At 53.8% G+C, this 18,987-nt stretch overlaps 1 protein-coding gene across 1 annotated transcript in view; it reads right to left on the bottom strand.

Annotated features, from left to right (window-relative positions):
- The window catches only part of RADIL (Rap associating with DIL domain), a 78,083-nt gene extending 61,164 nt beyond the window's left edge, over positions 1-16,919 (bottom strand). Inside the window, exons 1-2 of the mRNA XM_064478726.1 lie at positions 14,084-16,919; positions 13,246-13,315 (exon numbers count right to left, since the gene is read on the bottom strand). Coding sequence (XP_064334796.1) covers positions 13,246-13,315; positions 14,084-14,105 — 92 coding nt within the window. The 5' untranslated portion in view covers positions 14,106-16,919. The remainder of the gene's footprint in view (positions 1-13,245; positions 13,316-14,083) is intronic.
- Positions 16,920-18,987: the final 2,068 nt, after the last annotated feature.

The raw sequence follows: 18,987 nt of genomic DNA, 5'->3' as shown, positions 1-18,987 counted from the left end.
GCCAGCAGGACGGTTTTTAAAAAGTCATGCGATTCTCAAACATGGTAGACACGGTAGGACTATAAAAGTGAGTACGAAAGACAATCAGAGCTCCGGTCCCCCCACCCCGAGAAAGGCCTTAGCGAGCAGCGGGAGCGGGACCTGCACAGAAGCGGGCGGAGCCCTGGGAAGGCTGGCCGCGCAAACAGGACCACGGGCCATTCGTTCAGCAGAGTCAGAGCCTGCAATCTGAAACTGCTCTCGGAGGCAAAGCAGCTCTTCCAGAACTGCGTCTGCTCCTTCCAGAATGGAGTCACTGTCTCCCTCCTGCCCTCCCAACCCTACCTGGACTAGCGCTGACGTACGTATCCAGGCAGGCTGCCTGCCCCAGGTCTCTACGACCATCCGGCGCCAAGGTCCCCAGAATGTGGGGCCATCACCAGCACAAGAGACCCCCAAATCTGGCCTGTATTCCTGTCAGTGGGGTCAGAGTTCTGAGTAACCAGATGCTCAGAAGCAACTGATTTCTTTCCCCTTTAACTGTCCCCATATAGACCTGGGACACCCAGGCTCCCGAGGTATGGCACCATGCTGACACCCACCAATCACCGCAAGCAGGCACCGGGCACCCGGTATCCAGTGCCCATGGCTTCCCAGGAGGGCCCCACCAGGAGCAGTTCCTGGAACTGAGGCTTCGGACCTACCTGTGGGTCATAAAATCATTTTAGGGGTTGCCACCAGCAACTTGAAAAAATGACACAGGATAAGAGAGGATGGACCAGGCTGGGGAGGAAATATCACAGTGCATCACACAAGTAGGTCCTGTTTTGGTGATGGATCCATAAACTGGAATCACAGTGTGAAATGTATTTCTTATGATGAGTATTAAGGAAGCTTGGGAAATACTAACAACCGGGAGTAAACGGAGGGAGGCAGCTAACCCACGACACCTGCAGGCAGGCCCCACACATCGGAACAAGCCGACCCCGCGATGCACAGGTCACCCTCCCGCTGCGGGCTGCCCCTACCACCACAATGAGGGTAGACGTCTGTTTGAAGGCCCGTCATGCGGCCAGGTTTGTGAGAAGGCTGAGGGTGTGTGGGCAGAGGTTCCATGAGGACCTCTGACGGATTCGTCGGTCACGCCTGTGCCCCGCCCAGCAGATCCCAAACCCTCACCCCAACGCGTCAGGTGGACGAAAGCGGTCGTTTCTCTATATACAGACCCACAGTCCTTAAAAAACATATTGCCTTTACCTCGTGGGTGCTGGCTGGGAAAGCTGTGCGGATATGGGGACCGCAGGGGACAGCCCAGGCCGCCTCGCTGCTCAGTCGGCCCCAACGACCTTGGGCAACCCGCGAGCCCAGGGCTCAATGGCTCGGTGTCCTTGCACATTCGAAAGAGTCCCAGCCCGCCAGCTCCCTGGGGTGGCCATCCGCAGTGTCATCCTCCGCCCTCTCAAAGCTCAAGCAAAAAGGACGGAGCTCAGAAATTCAACAGCCCCATCAGGAGCAACGAGGCCCCGGAAGGCTGTTAAGGAGCTGCCTTCACCTGCTGCCCTCCGGGGCCAGACAGCCCAGCACCGCGGGAGGAGGAAGGATGCCCCGCCGGACCCCACGGGCAAGTCACTTAGCTTCCCTGAGCAGCCTCGGTCTCCCCGTGTAATAGGGTTGCCAGGTTGTGGGGGGAGAGATCTACGAGGACGTGGGTGTGAATGAGCAGGTGTTCCTAACTGTATGTATACGCCCTGTGATGCTGACGAAGAGGACGTGGAACGCAGAAAACCGGACCCAGGGTGCAGGCAGTGGCGCGCTGGTCAACCACTTCCAAAAACGGTGAGCTCCGACCTGCAGCCTTTGCCGATTTCCATGGTGCCGATAGCCCCACCACGGCCAGTCTCTCGCTAGCAATGGTTTAAGGACTTCCCGAGTTCCTGAGTACTTAGCACTGGGTCTCCAGGGCGCCGTGCGCGTGTAAAGCACTCGGGTACCCTCCAGGACGCCTCGTCTCCCGCCAGCAGTTGACAGCAGCCGACGGGGTGGGGTCAGTGTCCCTGAGAGCATCCCCTCCACAGCCCGCACACACCTCCCTCTTCTGCCCCAACCAGACCACCTGTAGGACGGACACACAGCTCCCGTCCCTCCCCCAGAGCACACACCTCCCCCCAGGGTTGACTGTTCCAAATCTTCCAGATAATCCAGCTCTCTGGCAGTACCCAGGCAGTAGGTCCCCGGATGTCCAGGTTCCCTCAGGGACAGGGACAGTGGCCAACTGTAGGGAGTGATCAGCCCAGTGATAGTAGGAAGATGGTGGCCGTAGCCTCTTAAGGTTAAGAAAACATGCTAAACGTGAGGGAAAACTTGATGTCAAAGATCCTCGCCACAGATAGATCTACCTTCATCTCCTGAATCACGAGTGATTGAACAGTGGAGGCAGGTGTAGCCCAGCATGCCTGAGGCCCTGAGTTCAATCCCCGGTACCTCCATTTAAAAAATGCAAGTTTTTCCTTCACAAAGAGAATGATTAAACAAATTGCGGAACATCCACTCAGTGCAGACTTTTTAAATAATACTTACAAAGGACTTGAAGTAAGGAAAAATGCTCAGAAAGTTTAAACAAAAAGAGCAGGATGTAAAAGTACCTTTGGCAAGAAAAGCAAACACCGCAGTTTAGAAGCGTGCATGGAACAGGGAGAGCAGAAAGGAAAAGGTTAGGGGTGGAGACCGGAGGCAGAGACTCCACCAAATCTCTTCTACCTTTCCAGTATTTTCTAAAGTTTCTACAGTGAGCACATGTGGTTGTAGTGAGAACATCTTTAAGAGAACAGCCCCCTCCCCAGCACGTGGATACGCACTCCCTCAACCTACAGATCGTCTCCGAGCCCCGCCTCAGGGGCCACCCTGACGCCGGGCAGGCCTTGCCCATGTCCCCCGGGGTCCTGGCTCTGTCATCCTGGGATTCCAGGGCTGCAGACCCACTCAGGGCAGAGGCTAAACTCGTTACAAACTTGAGCTGGAAAAACTAGCCCGGAAGCCTCCGGGAGTGCTCCGAGGTGACTTCCCCAGTGCAGAACCGCCAAGAGTGAAGGCCAGGGCGGTGTCCCTGCAGCCCCGGTCTGTGAACTTGCCTCCTCTGACCTCCGATGCAAAAGGACCAAGACTCACCTGAGGCTCCCTCGCCGAGCTTTCCCAGCCTCAGAGAGGAGGAGCGGGTGCGGACCAAGCCAGGCCAAGCTCACCATCCCCTGCTCCGTCCACACATTTGTCTGAGTACCTACTAAGCTCTGGGTGCTCTGCTCGGCACCGGGCATTGCCAGCAACCTACAGCCACAGTGCCTGCCCTCACCATCGAGAGGGTCTCCCAGACCACCCCCTCCTGGCTCTCGTACTGCCTCCCGTCCTGCCCGGGTCTCCAGGTTCGGCTAAGATGGGCTAAAATCGGATGGCACTGGTCTGTGATAACTACCACCGATGGAGCATCACCTGCTCCAAACAGGGAAACTCTGGATCCACCTGTGGTTCTCGACAATGTTGAGTCTGAGCCCCCGGGGGATCCCCGAGAGCCTTCCAGGAGTTGCTCGAAGGCACTGTTTTCATAACGACAGCAAGGCATTACCATTTGCATTTTCCCTGCCCGCGATTTCACGCAGAGCTCTCCAGAGGCTATGCGGCGGGGCCGCGTCAGAAACTGGCTGCAAGAGCAGCCGGCGCGCCCACGGCTTCTGCGGAGCCGGACGTTCAAGAGACTCGCAAACACGGAACAATGCCACTCTTCCCCCTAATTCTTGTTTGGGAAAAACACCATTCTTGTTAATAGAAAGATATGTCACTTATGTTAATGTGTAATGAGCTTATTTCAGTGAATGAAGAGGCATTTTAGAATAGTGTCAGTTTTCATTTCTGTTCTGTATGATGAAAGTTCAAACCTGGAGCCCAGACACAGAAGTTCTTTGGTGTCCTCAGTAATTCTTAAGAGCTCCAAGACCACCAAGTCTTACAGCCACAGATCTACCAGCATCATCCAATAGAACTGTCTGAGGTGGTGGACACGGCCTGTGGCTGTGTGGTCCAGAGAAGTAGCCACTGGCCCTGTGCGGCTCTAGAGCACTTAAGATGTGGGCAGTGTGACCGAGGCACTGAACCTTTCATTTTAATTGCCTTAGATTTAAATAGCCACCTGCACTGAAGAGCTACCGTACTGGATGGCACTCCTGTAGATGATGTTTCCTGCTTCTCTGTCCATTCGGGATTCTTTATTTTTATTTGCCCTGCAAGGGTCTCGGCGTTGCTGCTGGGGGGAGCCAGGCCCCAGGGATGGAGGCAGCCCCGCTACGCCCAGCCCCTGGCCGCACAGCTGCACGTTCTCCCAAACGCTCATCCTTCGAAAGCCCAAGTGGGAACCTCTGCAGGTGTGTACGGTCCTGTCCGACACTGGCCTGAACACGGGGCTACTGAACGATGCCTCACGTCCTTGGTATCGCCTTTCAGAGCACGTGAACCGGCTGCAGCTGAAATGTGGATCCAAGCGTCATGTCAACTGCTTGTTTCCACGGGCCGTGAACCCAGAGATGGAGATGCCAGTGTTTTAGGAAGCACATAGTTGAGAGGATACAGTGAGAACATGAATGCTACTTACTAGCTGTGTGCCCTTGGACAAGTTACTTAGCCTCTCTGAGCCTTAATAGCCAAATCAGTAAAATGGGATCATATCTACCTCTTAGAGTGATTGTAAAGACGATGGACCACCCCCAGGACTTGGGACCCAGCTCAGGAAACATTAGTGAGCGAGCCCAATTTAAGGAATGGACTTAAGTATAAATGCAGGCTGCTGGGGGGTTGATGGTGTGGATGGAGGAAACCATGTGAAAAAGACAGTGAAAACCATGAGCAGTGGTTAGGTCCTTGGCCCCTGGACATGCGTGCTGTCCCCCAGAGAAGGGCGCAGGAACCTCACCACTGACAAGCAGGGGCGGTGAGCACCAGCGCAGGGCTGCCAGAGCCAGCGGCCAAGCCACCCGGAGCTTGCTGCAAGTTCAGGGTCCAGCGTCCCCTCGACAACAAGCCACGGGCTCAGCATTCAGGGCGGGGATGGGGGAGCCGGGGTCTGTGGTCTAGCACCCCTACCCCTGCTGGGTAGGTCTCTGGGCAAATCCTGGGGCTGAGAACAGCTGCTCTGACTTCCTCCAGCAAAGATGTGGCCTTGGCCCTGCAGTTAACCGGACAGAGGGGTTCCACGCACGGATCGTAGTCTCCATTTTACAGATGAGAAAACGAGGCACAGAGCGGGTGAGACACTACCCCGAGGGCCTTGCATGCTGGCCAGCGTAGGGCTGGACTGGCTTCGGACTCCAGACCCCCAAGACAAAGTTTCCAAGCATCGGGAAAAGGGGGCAGAGGTGTGCTGGGCCTGGCTTGCAAGGACTAACAGTACACATCTCTTCCCAGAGCATCTTCAGGTATGTCCCTCTGGTAGCAGGAAACTGGCCATAGTAGGAGTATTTACACCATGGAAACTGGCGGATGCCACATGCCAGGGCTTAGGGGGTTGTTTGTTTGTTTGTTTTAATTATTATTAGAATGTGTAAGCCTGGCTCTCCTCCCTGGAGGAGAGACTTAGGGGCAGTGGGTTTCCTTGGAAGCAGGAGATTTCATCTGGCCAAGGGACACAACGGTTGCTCTGCTGGTTAGAAGCTGGGTGCCCTGGGTAAGTTGCCAAACCTCTCTGTGCTTTGGTTTCCTGCTTTGTAAGATCAGCTAACAATCCTCACCCTACGGGGTTGTTGGGGGGGGGCGGGGATAGGGCTATGCCCCCCTTGGAGAGAGTTATCTCTAAAGCCCTGGGCACCGAGACCAGCCCCCAGGAGGGGTGCCCTGCACATAAGCCTTTGCCTCCCCCAGCCTCCTGCTCCTTCCCCTCACACCTGCCGCCCTCCACACCTGTGAGTCCAGCTGCGCCGTGTGCTCATGTGGAAGTGGCTGCTGGGGTTTCCACAGGCTCCTTCAGGACCCCCCCGGACCCCCCGCTGCTATTCTCAGAGCCTGTATTTCAGCATCTGATTACACAGGATGTGGCGGCAGGTTTGACAAGTGCCTTTTTGACGAGGTCATTAGACCCACCTCCCAGCCCTCTGAGCTCCACCTGCCCCTCTGAGCACCTGTGAAGCGTCCCTCACCTGCCCCCCCCCCCCCATTTCCCAGCGGAGGCCTGGGTTCAATTGCAGGAGCTTGGGCAGGGCTGTAGAGCGCTTCAGCTTTTGCAGACAGATACAGATACAGAAAAAAGAGCTGGGTGAGCTGAAAACTCCCCAAAAACCCAGGGCTGCAACTTCCTAAATCATCCCACTGTGCAGGGCACCCACCCATGACCAAGGCGGCTTCAGAGCTTCAGATCCAGGCGCACCTGCAGGTCTCATCTCTGCTTCCTCCCATCCCCCCAGGGCTTTCCTAGGATTCTTTCCCAGCCTGAGCCAAAGGCTGATGAAGAGAAGGATGCTCAGCCCTGCTCCCACCATATGTGCAATTTCCACCCAAGAAAGAAAGGCAGATCTGGTCTATGGTATTGATTTAAATCCATTCCTGGGCTGAGAGGCTGCAGGCCGCAGGGCCAGCCCTGGGCCAGCTCTGCTCTGGGCCTCCAGGGAAACCCTGCTGGCAGGCAGACAGGCCTCCACCAGCGAGCACACCAGCTCTGCCTTGTCCTGACGATCACCAGCAGAATCACTGAGCAGGTCACCTGCCTTCCTCTCCATCTTTCACACCAGCCCCCGCCCCTCACCCCGCCCTAAAGTGCCTGGAATGTCAAACAGGCCAGTCTGCTGCCAACTGCCCCCCTGGCTCCTTGGGGCATAACAGCTGCCTTGCTGGGTCATCTTGGCACCTGATGGCCTCAAGGATGGACAGGAAGTGGGAACTGGCACCTGAATTTCCAGTGGCATGCCCTCCCCACCCATCACAGCTCAGAATATTCCTGGGACAGGGTCTTACCTACAGAAGGGACTGGCCTAAGGAACATCTTTTCCTTTCCTGAACTGTTTGGGGTATATTTGGAGGCGGTCCAGGGTCTAGGCTCGGTTAAAATGGAATCCTGGGAAATTCACTTTCAGAATGATGCTGGGGAAGAGAGACAGCTCATGGGAAGCAGGTCCTGAATTGGAGTGAGGGGAAGGAGTGTGGTCAAGGCTGCAGAGCACGCCCTCCAGTGTCCTCACCAGCCTGTCCACAGTCAGAAATTCCACCATTGGTGATTCATTCCTTTGGATAGTGCAGGCTTTGTGATACCCCTCGTTACCATTATGGGGGTTGTTTTCCAACTAAGGGAGCTAATTAGGATGCCAGACCAGGTGTTTTACTGTCATCATCCTGCTGAATCTTTAAGCAACCCTGCCAGGTGTAGCCTTACTATACCCTTCTTACAGTGGAGGACATTGAGGCACAGAGAGGTTAAGTAATTGGCCCAAACCCTCACAAAGGGGGGATGCGGATTTGGTCCCAAGTCTAGCAAGACACAGTTCCTCCCTCCAGGAGCATCTGGGTTGGGGGACAGGCACAAGTACCAGGGTGACGCAGGACAGGGCTCTGAGCTGTGCTACAGATGAGCACAAGGGGTGCTGGGAAGCAGAGAGGGAGCCACTAACTCAGAGGAAGTTTGGAAGTTCCTCAGAACTAACGCCCAAGTGGGGCTTTGAAGAATGCTTAGGAGTGAGTTGGGAAGAGGAGGGGTGAGCAGAGTCCCCATCAAGGAACTGGCACCTCAGAGGGTGTGGGGGATACAGGGGCAGGCTGTCCAGGCTGTACCCAGGAGGAGGGGGAGGAGGAGATGTGGGTACCAGAGGAGTTCAGCAGGGGCTACAGGATCAGGTCAGCCTCCCGGGCGCCCAGCAGTGGCCCCGTCACGGGGCTTTGGTCCCCATCAACCCCCGGATGATGGGGCTGTCATCTCAGTCTGCCATGGTGCCATGCTTTGGGAGTTTTCCAAAACAGCATCCCGGAGCCCACACGCCCCCTGCCCTGCCTCAGGCCCAGGCAGAGTTCAGGTCATAGTGTCCCTCCCCTGCAAAGCTCCCCCTCCCCCCTAATCTCCAACCCTGACCCCAACTGACGGGAAATACTTGGCGGACTCTGCAGGGCAGGTGTGCAGAACAGAGGCAGCTTCCAGGGTCTGGGAGTGCCTGTACACACACACACACACACACACACACACACACACACACACGGGTAAGGGGACAAAACATCCCCCAGGCATCTCCCAGCTCAGAACCCGCCTGTCTGAGGAACAGGTCAGATGACTCCATGCCAGCCTGGACGTGGGATTCCTGATACCGGAGCCCTGAAATACCCTGGAATGTACTAGAACTAAGCATAAGGCATCTCGTCCTTGCCCATGTGACTCTGGATGGGAGTCGGAGAGTGAAGCCCGTCTAAAACGCAACAGACCCTTGATCCAGAGAGAGACCCGGGGCTGGGCCTAGACCCCCCAGCAAAGGTCCGCACGCCCTGCGCGGCGTGCCCGCCCAGCCCTGGGGGAGGGCTGAGGGCGGGCCCCTGGAAGCCCTGCTGCTGGGCTCCTGGGGGCCTCAGAGGCTGGGTACCCCTCTGACGCTCTGCCCAGGTCCCTGTCAGATTAGCCAAGGCCTTCCCTCTGGGGTTCATCAGAAGCAAGCCTCTAAGGGCCGCTGATTGGAGCCCAGCAAGAAGCTCAGTGCTGGCATCACAGACCCTAAACCTGGAGCAGCCACGCAAGTTCCTGGGATCTGCTTACCCACCCCCCCCCACCCTACCCCCGCCCACGAATGGCTCTCATAGCTTCTCTGGATTTTTTGGCAAGAGAAGAAATGGCCAAGGAACAGCTTCCCACCCCCAAGCACTCACCCCTCTGCGCTATGGTGAACCGGCTATGGTGGAACAGAACAGCAGGGGCTGCTCTGGGCGCACCTCCGTCTCCTGCCTCTGCCCCAGACTGCCCACTCCGGGAAAGAAGCATGCTCCCCAGCACAGAGACATTGAACTGGTCTGGCCAGGACCCCACTGCACAGCACGCGGGGCAGGTAAGGCAAAGAGGTGCCATCATGAGTGCCGAGTCGGTTGGTAGTGGCTGCCCAGAGCCCTCTTGAGAAGAAGTCAGATAGCACACCACGCTGCAGCTGCTTGGTGACGTCTGCCACGGTCACGGCTATCCGCCATCCCTGAGCTACAAGCTGGGTGACCTTCCCTGAGCAGGGGACAACTCCCCAGCCAGGACTTTGGTGGCAGAGAAGGAGGCCCTGGCCACCCATGTACCAATAACCCACCAGACACCCCGACAGATTTCTCAGGACCTTAAGAAGCACGTATTGGCCCATCAGTCCTCAATTTGCCAGCCCCCTTTTCTGACGATGTTAATGTTGGTTGTATTAGGAAACACTTGTCTAGAATAGAAACACATTACAGGGTTAACGTCTCCTCTGTAAAAATGACTAAATGCTTTCTTTCTCACCTAGGACTCAAGAGATGGTCTGGCTGTCACCAGAAGTAACCTTGGGCCCATCAGAAGGTCTACCCGTGGGAGGGCAGATGGGCCTGGGCTCTGTGCTCTGGGCTCCAGTTCACAGAAACACTCCCCGTGATGCTCTGCTCCAAAAGCCTAAATGTCCTGTGCAGTCTGGGCCACCTCATTTGGACACCTTGGCCTGCAGGGTGCTGGGCAGATACAGGTACCTCCAGATGGCATAGTAGTGGGTACCAGCACCAAATGCCACAAAGAGATGCCAGATGGCGTGGGCAAAGGGGATCCTCCCGTCACTCTTGAAGAACACCATGCCCAAGCAGTAGAAGACCCCTCCGGTCAGCAGCTCCCAGATGCCCTCGGTGTTGGGCTGTCGGCAAGGACAAGGGCAAGCACAGGTTAGAGAGCAGCCGGGAAGGCCAGGACCGCCCGGCCACCCCCCCCCCCCGGCCCCACCCGAGATGGAGACACGCGGATGGCGGGGAGTCACTACACGGTGATGTGGTCAGTTCTCCCCAAATTCATCCTCACATGTAACATATTTCTACCAAAGTCTCAAAGAACATTTTGTAGCTTTTTAGCTTTTCTAAAGAGTAACACAGCTGGGTATATCCCCAAAGAAGCAAAAGCAGAGACTCAAATAGATACTTAAACATCATTATTCACCGTAGCCAGAAGGTGGAAGCAACCCAAGTGTCCATCAACAGAAGAATGGATAAGCATAATGTTATTCGTGTTATTTTATACAATGCAATATTATTCAGCCTTAAAAAGAAAGGAAACTCTGACACTGGCTACAGCGTGAGTGGACCTCAAGGACCTTGCACAGAGTGAAATAAGCCAGACACAAAAGGACGGATACTGTAGGTTTCCACTTAGGTGAGGTCCCTGGAGGAGTCAAATTCATGGTCAGAGGTAGAAGGGTGGTTCCCAGGGACTGGGGTTAGGGTGGGGAGTCAGCATCTAATGGGTGCAGAGTTTCAGTGTGGGAAGATGAGACAGTTCTGCAGATGGAGGGTGGTGAGGACTGCACACCCGTGAATGTACTTCATGCCCCTGAATTGTACACTTAAAACCGGTTCAAATCATAAATTGTGTGTCTATTTTATCAAATTTTAAAAAAGTCAAACATATCCATGGTGGAAAATTTTACACAAAAGCAAAAAGTAGTTAAGAAAAAAGTGGTGCTGGTAGCCCTCCGAGGTGAGCATGTGAACACCTGGGTAAGTGGCTGGTTGCGGGGGCTCAGGCAGATGGGGAGGGACTGAGGGGTGAGAAGACCCGCCTCCCCGCCTCCCCCAGGCCCACGTCCCGCAGGCGTCACCGCTCACCACCAATGGCGGTGTTTCAGAGAGTCCTTCCTGAACTGTCTACATACCCACGATATGTATACATACTTCACATGCATGTACAAATACAGAGAACTCATCGCTTTAGAGAAGGGGGCTCACACCATCCCTGCCATTCGGCGATGTCACTTTCCACAGTGCTCTCTCGTGGAGGTCAGTCTACACCCCACGTGGAGATCCAGCCTGGTCTTTCTTTTTTTAACCATTTTATTTATTTATTTATTTGGGGGAGGGGCGTTGATTTTTTAAATTATTATTGTTACTTTTCTCTTTATCAGAGGTACTTGGATTGAACCCAGGACCTCGCGTGTGCTAAGCACGTGCTCGACCACTGAGCTACACCCTCCCCACCCCCACCTGGGACTTCTGAACACCTGGGTTCATTGCACGTATGTATAGATATGTACCCAGTTCCCAAGAGGGCGATGCATGAACATTAAGGACATATTGCGGTGACACCCCTCCACACTTAGGACGCGCCAGGCCCCGTACTAAGGGCCTTACATGAATTACCTAATGCCTCCTTCACAACAACCTTGTGGGGCGGGTATGACTCCATGTGACAGGCAGGGAAACGCCCATGACATTGCGCCACGTGAGAAAAGCACATTGCAAGACAGCACGCACAGTGTGACCTTATTTTTGTAAAGGAAAACAGACAAGTCAATATGTCTGCATAGCCACATTGACTTGCATAGAAATAAAACATGGAAAAGATCCACAAGGCCCCGTGAATGGTGGGCGCAGCCAGGGCATCCCAATGGGGAGGAGGTGAGGGGGGTTTCAGCTCTTTTATACATTTTCAGACAGGACTTATATTTCACAGTGAGTATATATTTAAATATACACTTACCATGTATATAAGTATATGTATATATGTGTTTAAATTATGTAATACGTAACTGATGGCTATTACATAATTTAACAGATGTAACTTAATTATACAGATATAAACAAAAATAAACTTGGGGGGAAAAGGCATTTGTAAAAATGAACACAAATCACAGGGAAAATACTAAGTAGGAAGCCTAACGGGGCAAGACTTCACCACCAAGTATTATAATGCAATTAAAAGCATGAGGGAGAATGATAAAGTCAGTGAATTAAACAAGCAAACGGAAAACACTGTATTGACTTTAAAAATACAATTAAAGCTGCAGCAAGTAAAACGGTTTGTTACTAGCATGAAAGTGCCGATTTATGAAACAGACCCACATGTATGCTTGTGAAGATAACACATTTGGGGAGGAATCATCATTTCCGTAAGAAATTGCAATGGGAATACAGAGTTAAAAATTAAAAGTTAAACCTTGAAAAGAAACAGGAGAAAATATAGGTAAACACTTATATAAACTTAGAAAAGGGAAGATCTTTCTAACCATCATAGTTAAGACAAAGCCATAAAATTAAGGGGAAAAAAATACCTGCTAGATGTGACTACATAAATTTTTAACGTCTGCCAACAAGAATCATTTAGAAGTAAGACATATAATGGAAAAGAATCTGAAAAGAAAAAATATATATGTATGTATATGCATAACTGAATCACTTTGCTGTAGACCTGAAGTTAACATTGTAAACCAACTAAACTTCAATAGAAAATAAAATTAAAAAAATAAAAGTAAGAAACTGTTATCTGGCCTAGGGAGGCACTGGGCAGGCTGAATTGGCTGTGCCCATGTGACAGATGGGCAGCTGAGGCTCAGAGAGGAGAGGGGACCCATGCGCACACACAGCTGCCTCTCCTTCCAGGCGGGGGCCCTCACTCCCCCTCTCTGCAAGGCTCCCCCACTCACAGGGCGAGGCGGTGCTGCTCAAAGATCCTGGCCCTCGGAGTCAGAGGTTACAGGGCTAAACTTCCAGCTTAGCCCCTGGGGGTCACCTCCCCTCTCAGGGCCTGAGCATCCTCATTCACGAAACAGAAGTGGTCCGTCTCCAAGGACACCCGGGACGGGGGAAGCAAGGTCCTGTGAGTAAGCTTCTCGCCCGCCCTAAGGGCTCAGCGCGTGCGGTGAAGTCACCCTCCTGTGCCAGGAAGCCGTTCAGGATGGGGAGGACCCGGAGAGGGCGTCAGAAACCTGAGGCTGTGCCTCCATCGCCTCCTATGTCACTTAGACTTCACTCGGCGACTGGGTACTTACTCTGTCCCAGGCACCGTTCTAATCATTTTCCACGGGGTTTCTTATTTAATCTCTACAGAGACGGGAAAACCGGAGCCCAGAGGGACTAATGAATTCACTGAAGGTCCAGCGGAGAAAGGAGGTGCTGGAGAAACCAGGGAGCCAAGTCCTGGGGTTCGCCTGCACATTCTTCTGCCTCCGTGGGCGAGTCATGCTGGCCCACGGGCCTCAGTTCCCCGTGTGCCAGAGGAGAGGCTCAGCCTGACAATGTCTAGAGTCACCCTGCGTCCCCTGCAGCCGGGCACGTGGGACTTACCATGGAAAGGATGACCAGGGCGGGGAGGAAGCCTGTGACCGTGTAGCAGAGCAGCTCCACGAGCTTGTACCTGCCGGGGAGACGAGCCGTCTCGGCACAGGGCAGCCTCCCCGTGAGCAACAGAGTCCAGCTCCCGGTTGTGGGTGGGAGGGGACGCCCTGACCGGAGGAGTAAGAGAAAGGGGCTCTGCCCCCTGCCCGGCCCTCCTGGGCTCAGATCCCACCCGGCTCCACCCAGCAGATGCTGGCAGAGTTGGGCGGCCCCAGGCGGGTCTCCTTCCCCTTCTGAGACCCAGTTTCCACATCCACGAAATGACACTGGAGGATGGCAGACGCTGGGAACAGCATGCCTATGGGAACCCGCCACGCCCAAGCCCAGGGCAGGCATGGCTAGTCGATCCCAGCACCTTTCCCACAGGATCCAAGCAGACACTCGCCGGCGACACCGGCTGCACCCCCGGACACCTGTCTGCTGCCCCGGGAGATTCCAGGGGTCTGTTCCTCCCTCTCACTTCCCTAGCTGTGTTCCTCCCCCCACTTACTCACTCCCACCCTGCAGGATGGGTGCGGCGGGAATGGGGAGCTCTCGGAGCCTCTCCCCCTCTTCTGCTAACACAGCTCAGGGAAGGCAAAGAACACAGCACAGTTCAGTGAGTCTAGGAACCTACAGTGTCTTTTTTTCTACTCTTCAGGTGGACCCTACGGGCTGGGGACCTGGTGGCCGTCCTCATGCTTCTGGGGTCATCCTGGGGTCTGATCTCGCCAGGGCCAGGGAGGAGACCCTGCTGGAGGCACCCCGCCCTCCTGAGCCGCCTGCCCCTGACCCAGCCCTGGCTTACCGCTCGTGGAAGAAGAAGACATAGACGGTGCCGACAGACGCCATGATCCAGACCAGCCACCGCATGTGGGAGGCCCAGGGGCCCAGCTCACGGAGGTTCAGCCTGAGAGGGAGAGCCGAGGGCACGGCCTGAGGGGGGCGCTGGGACCTCGCCCTCCACAGCCAGCCTGCCACAGGAACACTGAGCCCAGAGAAGCCGTGTCCCCTGGGGCTCCATGTGTGGGACATGGGCTCTCACGGGAAGACACGTGGAGAGACAGAAAAAGAAACCAAAACAGTAAGCAACGATTTGAGGAAAATTAGCAAAATTGATAATGCCCAAGCATGAGGGAAAAGTGGGAGTACAAGCGAGTAAAGCCCATTTGGAGAATCTACCAAACTTTGACGGGCACGTGTCCAGTGACCCAGACACTCCAGGGCCAGGGGCCAGCCAGACACACGCTGTTTTGTGAGCACACAGAGGCACAGAACAGGACCTGCCCCGCGGCACCCGTCCCAATAGAAGAGCCTGCAAACCACTCACACTGTCCACCCAAAGGCGGGGAAATAAGGCTGGCACCCCCCTGTGCGGGTTACCAGGGCACCGCCCCTCCCTTCCACATTCCCCCTTCCTGTCAGCTGGGCGATAACGGAGCGGCGCCCCGGGAGCATCTTCCTTGGCAGCCGCACAGCGTTAAGTGCGTCAGCAGATGGTGGCGGACAGACCGCAGGAGGAGCGGCCCTTGCTGCCCGTTCTTGCGGGCCTCTCCCCAGGCTCCCAGAACCTGGGCTTTTCTGCCCGCTGCTTGGTCCAGCGGCGTCTCCAGGGCCAGGTGTCTGCAGGGCCCAGGCGTCTCCCGCATTTGGCCTCCACGTGTTTCCTCTCACTGTTGGCGTGGGTAACAGCAGCACAGCCGGGGGCCCCGGACAGGGCAGGCTGGGGCCCCGGCCCGACAGCTGCTCCCACACCCGCTCTTCAGGTCCACACACACGCAGCCACGGGGGTTCCCGGCCAGCAGCCGTCCGCATAACGAAACTGCACAGAAATGCTCTAGGTTCCTGCAGAGGGGGGCTGTTTGCAGCAGCTTCCCCGGCACAGAGCAAGTGCTGAAGCCTGGTGCCTCTCCCCCTGCCCCCGAGATGGCCGATTTCCAGTATCTTCTCTGCCATCCAGTGCACCAAGGCCGTGCGCTTTCCGATGAGGTGGGATCTCAGCCCCGGGTGGAGGAGAGGGCTGGCAGTACTGGTCCCTTCTGTCTGCCAATGCCGGATGCCTTGGAATTGTCTTTGACCCTCATTAGTCAATTCTCCGCAAATTCAACCTTTTATGTTAAAATTTGCATGTTCAGGTCATTGTATGCTTTCTGTCCCCTGACTACACCCTGACTAATAACACACCATCCTGTGGGATGTTGACAATAGTTTGGGAAACATGAAGATGCTCTGTTTGTACTTACAAGGACAGATCTCCAAGGCACAGTTCCGGGGCAGGGGAGGGTGCGGGCGGGACGGGGCTGAGTCAAGAACGACATGACTGTATTATTTGTACATGTGAAGGTAAGTGTGAATGCACAGAAACAGATCTTAACCCATTCCCACGCGCCAAGAGCAGTTTCATCTAGAAAGGAACAGTTAATGGTCGGGGCAGGGGGTGGTCCTTTCAGGTTTTTTTTTTCCTGGAATGAATTTCTTGAATGAGAGTATCTTTTGTAAAACTTCTGGAAAAAACGTAACCTGCTCAGAGTCCAATTGTTATTATAAAGAAGTTAAGTAATGTTGGAAAGTTTAAAGGTAAAAAAATAGTAATAACTTATCTCATTACCAAAAGGAACCATCAGTGAGCATCATTCCAGATCTCCCCAAGCAGACAGAAGGACGCCGCCCATGAGAACAAGAGTGAGCTTAAAGTGGGATCGAGGAAACGGCAGAGGAAAGGATGGAAGAAAGGGAGAAGTGGTGAGAATCAAATTAACCTGCTTCATTCTTCATTAAAAGTATTACATTTAATTTTAACTGGACTTTAACAGAAGAAAATGAAACCAAAAAACTTCCTGCTCAACTTCAAACAAGTATCTCTTCTTCCTAAAAGTCACTTTTGACCCTAAAGATAAATTATGAAAAACATAAGGACGCTGGGGATTTTGGTTTATGTTTCCATTGTCACTTCTGTCAGTTCGCCCCCTGCCCTGGAAGACAGAAGCAGCAGCCTCTCCCGCGTGCTCCACCAACAGCCCACCTTCCTCAGGGACAGTTAGCTTTACATTCTCAAGGTTTGCACCGTTCACATTCTGTTCTATAACCATAACCCGCACGGCTGCTTAATACTGGTCCGGTGTTCAAAGTGTTCACTACCATTCTTGAGTTCCTTTCTCTTTTTCCATCTTCTCTTAATTGGCTAGATTTTGTTGTCAATATGGTTTTCTTTTTTTTCCCCAAGAACTTCTCATGGGCACTGTTTTCCCTGCCTTTCCATGTATGAGAGTGGTTGCTTGTTTTCACAGCCACACGACACCCTCACCGATAGCTTATTCTGAGGTCCACCTTCAGCGGACTGCAGGCCTCCACGTGCTCCAGCACTCACGCTGCTGTGGCCACGTGTGGAGGCCAGACATTTCCCCCTCGGAAGAGATTTGCTTTTTCAGCCTCAGTATCTGAAGCATCTGTCTGTCCTTCATTTCCACCAGCTTCTCTCTGATTGCTTTAAACTTTGGCTTTTTTTAAAAACAATGTGCATTCTCCTGATTCTCTTGTCTTTGTCAGTATTTGATTTGCAGTCTTTTGTTTCCCTCACTGCAAACCAGCACTTTATAATCTCTTACCATTCTTCTCATTGGAGCCTAATGAAAAACTGGTTTATACAATTGGATACTCATAATATTATTAATTATTAATTTTGTGGGGGAGGTAATTAGGTTTATTTATTTTATCTTTAATGGAGGTGCTGAGGATTGAACCCAGGACCTTGTGCATGCTTAGCACATGCTCCACCACTGAGCTGCACCCTCCCCCTCTGCAAACATTTACTTTTATCCAAAGGTTATGTTTTCAACATTACATCCGTAAAGGCATGAAGCAGTTCTGCTTTTTTACACAGTAACATATAAGCTACCAGCAATAACATCCGATTTGCAGTCGTTTTTACACTGTTCTTTGCTGATTCCTTCCATCATAATTAGCTTTGGTCTTCGACTTGTTCACTAAGGTGTGCTGGCTCCATTCCCATTTCTGCCCATTGCTCTGTCCTCTCATCTTTGCACTCTTGTTTAGTTACCTCCATTTTCTGGTCGCGTGGGCTTGAAGTCCCTGCAGGTTAGCAGGGCCAGCAGTCAGAAGAAACCCTGGAACTTGCAGCGGGGGAGCGGGAGGACAAGCTGGACCTGCATCAGCCTCTCGGTACCAGCCTCCATGATGCGGGCGACCTGCAGAAGCTGGGAGACTTGAGCTTGGAGCTGCACGCGGGCAGACGAGCCTTCAGATCGGGGCAGTGGGTGTAAGCAACAGCCCCAGTACTGCACACCAGGGGGCGCTGTTGCCCTTCCACCTTCCCACCCGGCGTGCACAGGGGAGGGAATCCTAGAAAATGTGGTCCAGCTTAGTGAAGCCGACACAGTCCAAAGCCGCCGGCGCCGCTGGACGGCTGCGCCCCAGGCGCTGCCCCCATTACTCACCTCCTCACCTCACACTTTCCTCACGGAACCTCCTCTGGCGGCCTCCAGTCAGTAGAGACGAAAGACCAGGATGCCCTCTGCAAGTGTGAGCTACTGGCAGGAACCCCCAGGGTGGCTGCTGACGGGTGACGCAGAATCTCACGCACCCTGCTGCTGCTTCACTCTGTTCCGGAACCTTCTGGCTCTCAAATCACGGCACCGTCTTTTTCCTTGTCCAGCAGTGGACGTAATTTTTCTTTTGCCCTCCTCAATCTGTATAATTCTGTTTTGTTTGTTTTCTGAAGCCTTGGGGAAGGAAGACTCTGGGTCACACTTGATTATTTGTATCATTCAGGACATGGGCCTGCCTCATTAATCCCGTGAATGACGTCTGTGCGCTGGTCACTGTGCCCTCAGCTCATCTCTCTTCGCTGCAGCACCAGCAAGGGTGCACTATCATTGTCTCCGTTTTACTGGTCAGGAAACTGAGGCTCAGAGAGACTCGGCAATCATCCCAGGGGGCGTGGCTGGGAAAGCTGGTCCAGGACCAGAACCTCGTGCTGTCCGACTCCGTGACTGTTCGGGGCGCCCTCTGAGCTGCGTGGCTGCGTGCACACAGGCCCGCCCCACCATGCCATCACTGTCCTGTCGAGAACCCCCTCTGTCGACGAGAGCCTCAGTGTCCTGGCCCCGCAGAACATGCTCAAAAGGTGAGGGGAGGGGTCCTTCTCCCCTCACGGGGCTCTGCAGGCTCCCAGGCTCCCAGCACGCGACCTGACCGGAGTGTTTCTTTAGTCCAGGACTTCCGAAAACCCTGAGGCGCCGGCTGGGGGAACTTAACCAGTACAAACTGTGCAGGGTGGCCCAGCGACAGCTAACCAGATGGCTGAGACCTGCTCCCATGCCCGGCGTCCAGTTCTTGGCTCTCCCCAACAAAGATCTGCTCACTGTAGGGGCCCCGCCATTTGGGTAGATCAAAAAAGGGTTGCCTCTTAACAATTCCACCTGATTCGAGCCAACGTGACCAAGTGCGTGTGCTAACCTAGACACCAGCAGGGACAGTCAATGCAGCCCTGTTTGTTACAGCAAAGAAAGGGTGTGTCCCAAGGTCATAAATACCCATAAATAGGGTGGCCAGGGAACATTATGCTGCCATCAAAAAAGAGTACAGAAATCTGCAAAATACTAATGTGGAAAGGTGTCCCGAAGTACACAACTAAGAGAATGAAAGCAAACTACAGAGTCTGTATAGCATATTTCCTTTTATATTAATTTAAAT

The sequence above is a fragment of the Camelus dromedarius genome, chromosome 24 (assembly GCF_036321535.1).
Source record: "Camelus dromedarius isolate mCamDro1 chromosome 24, mCamDro1.pat, whole genome shotgun sequence".
NCBI classification, from domain to species: domain Eukaryota; kingdom Metazoa; phylum Chordata; class Mammalia; order Artiodactyla; family Camelidae; genus Camelus; species Camelus dromedarius.
Note: the sequence above shows the minus strand (reverse complement) of the source record. Positions and strands in the feature narration are given on the sequence as shown.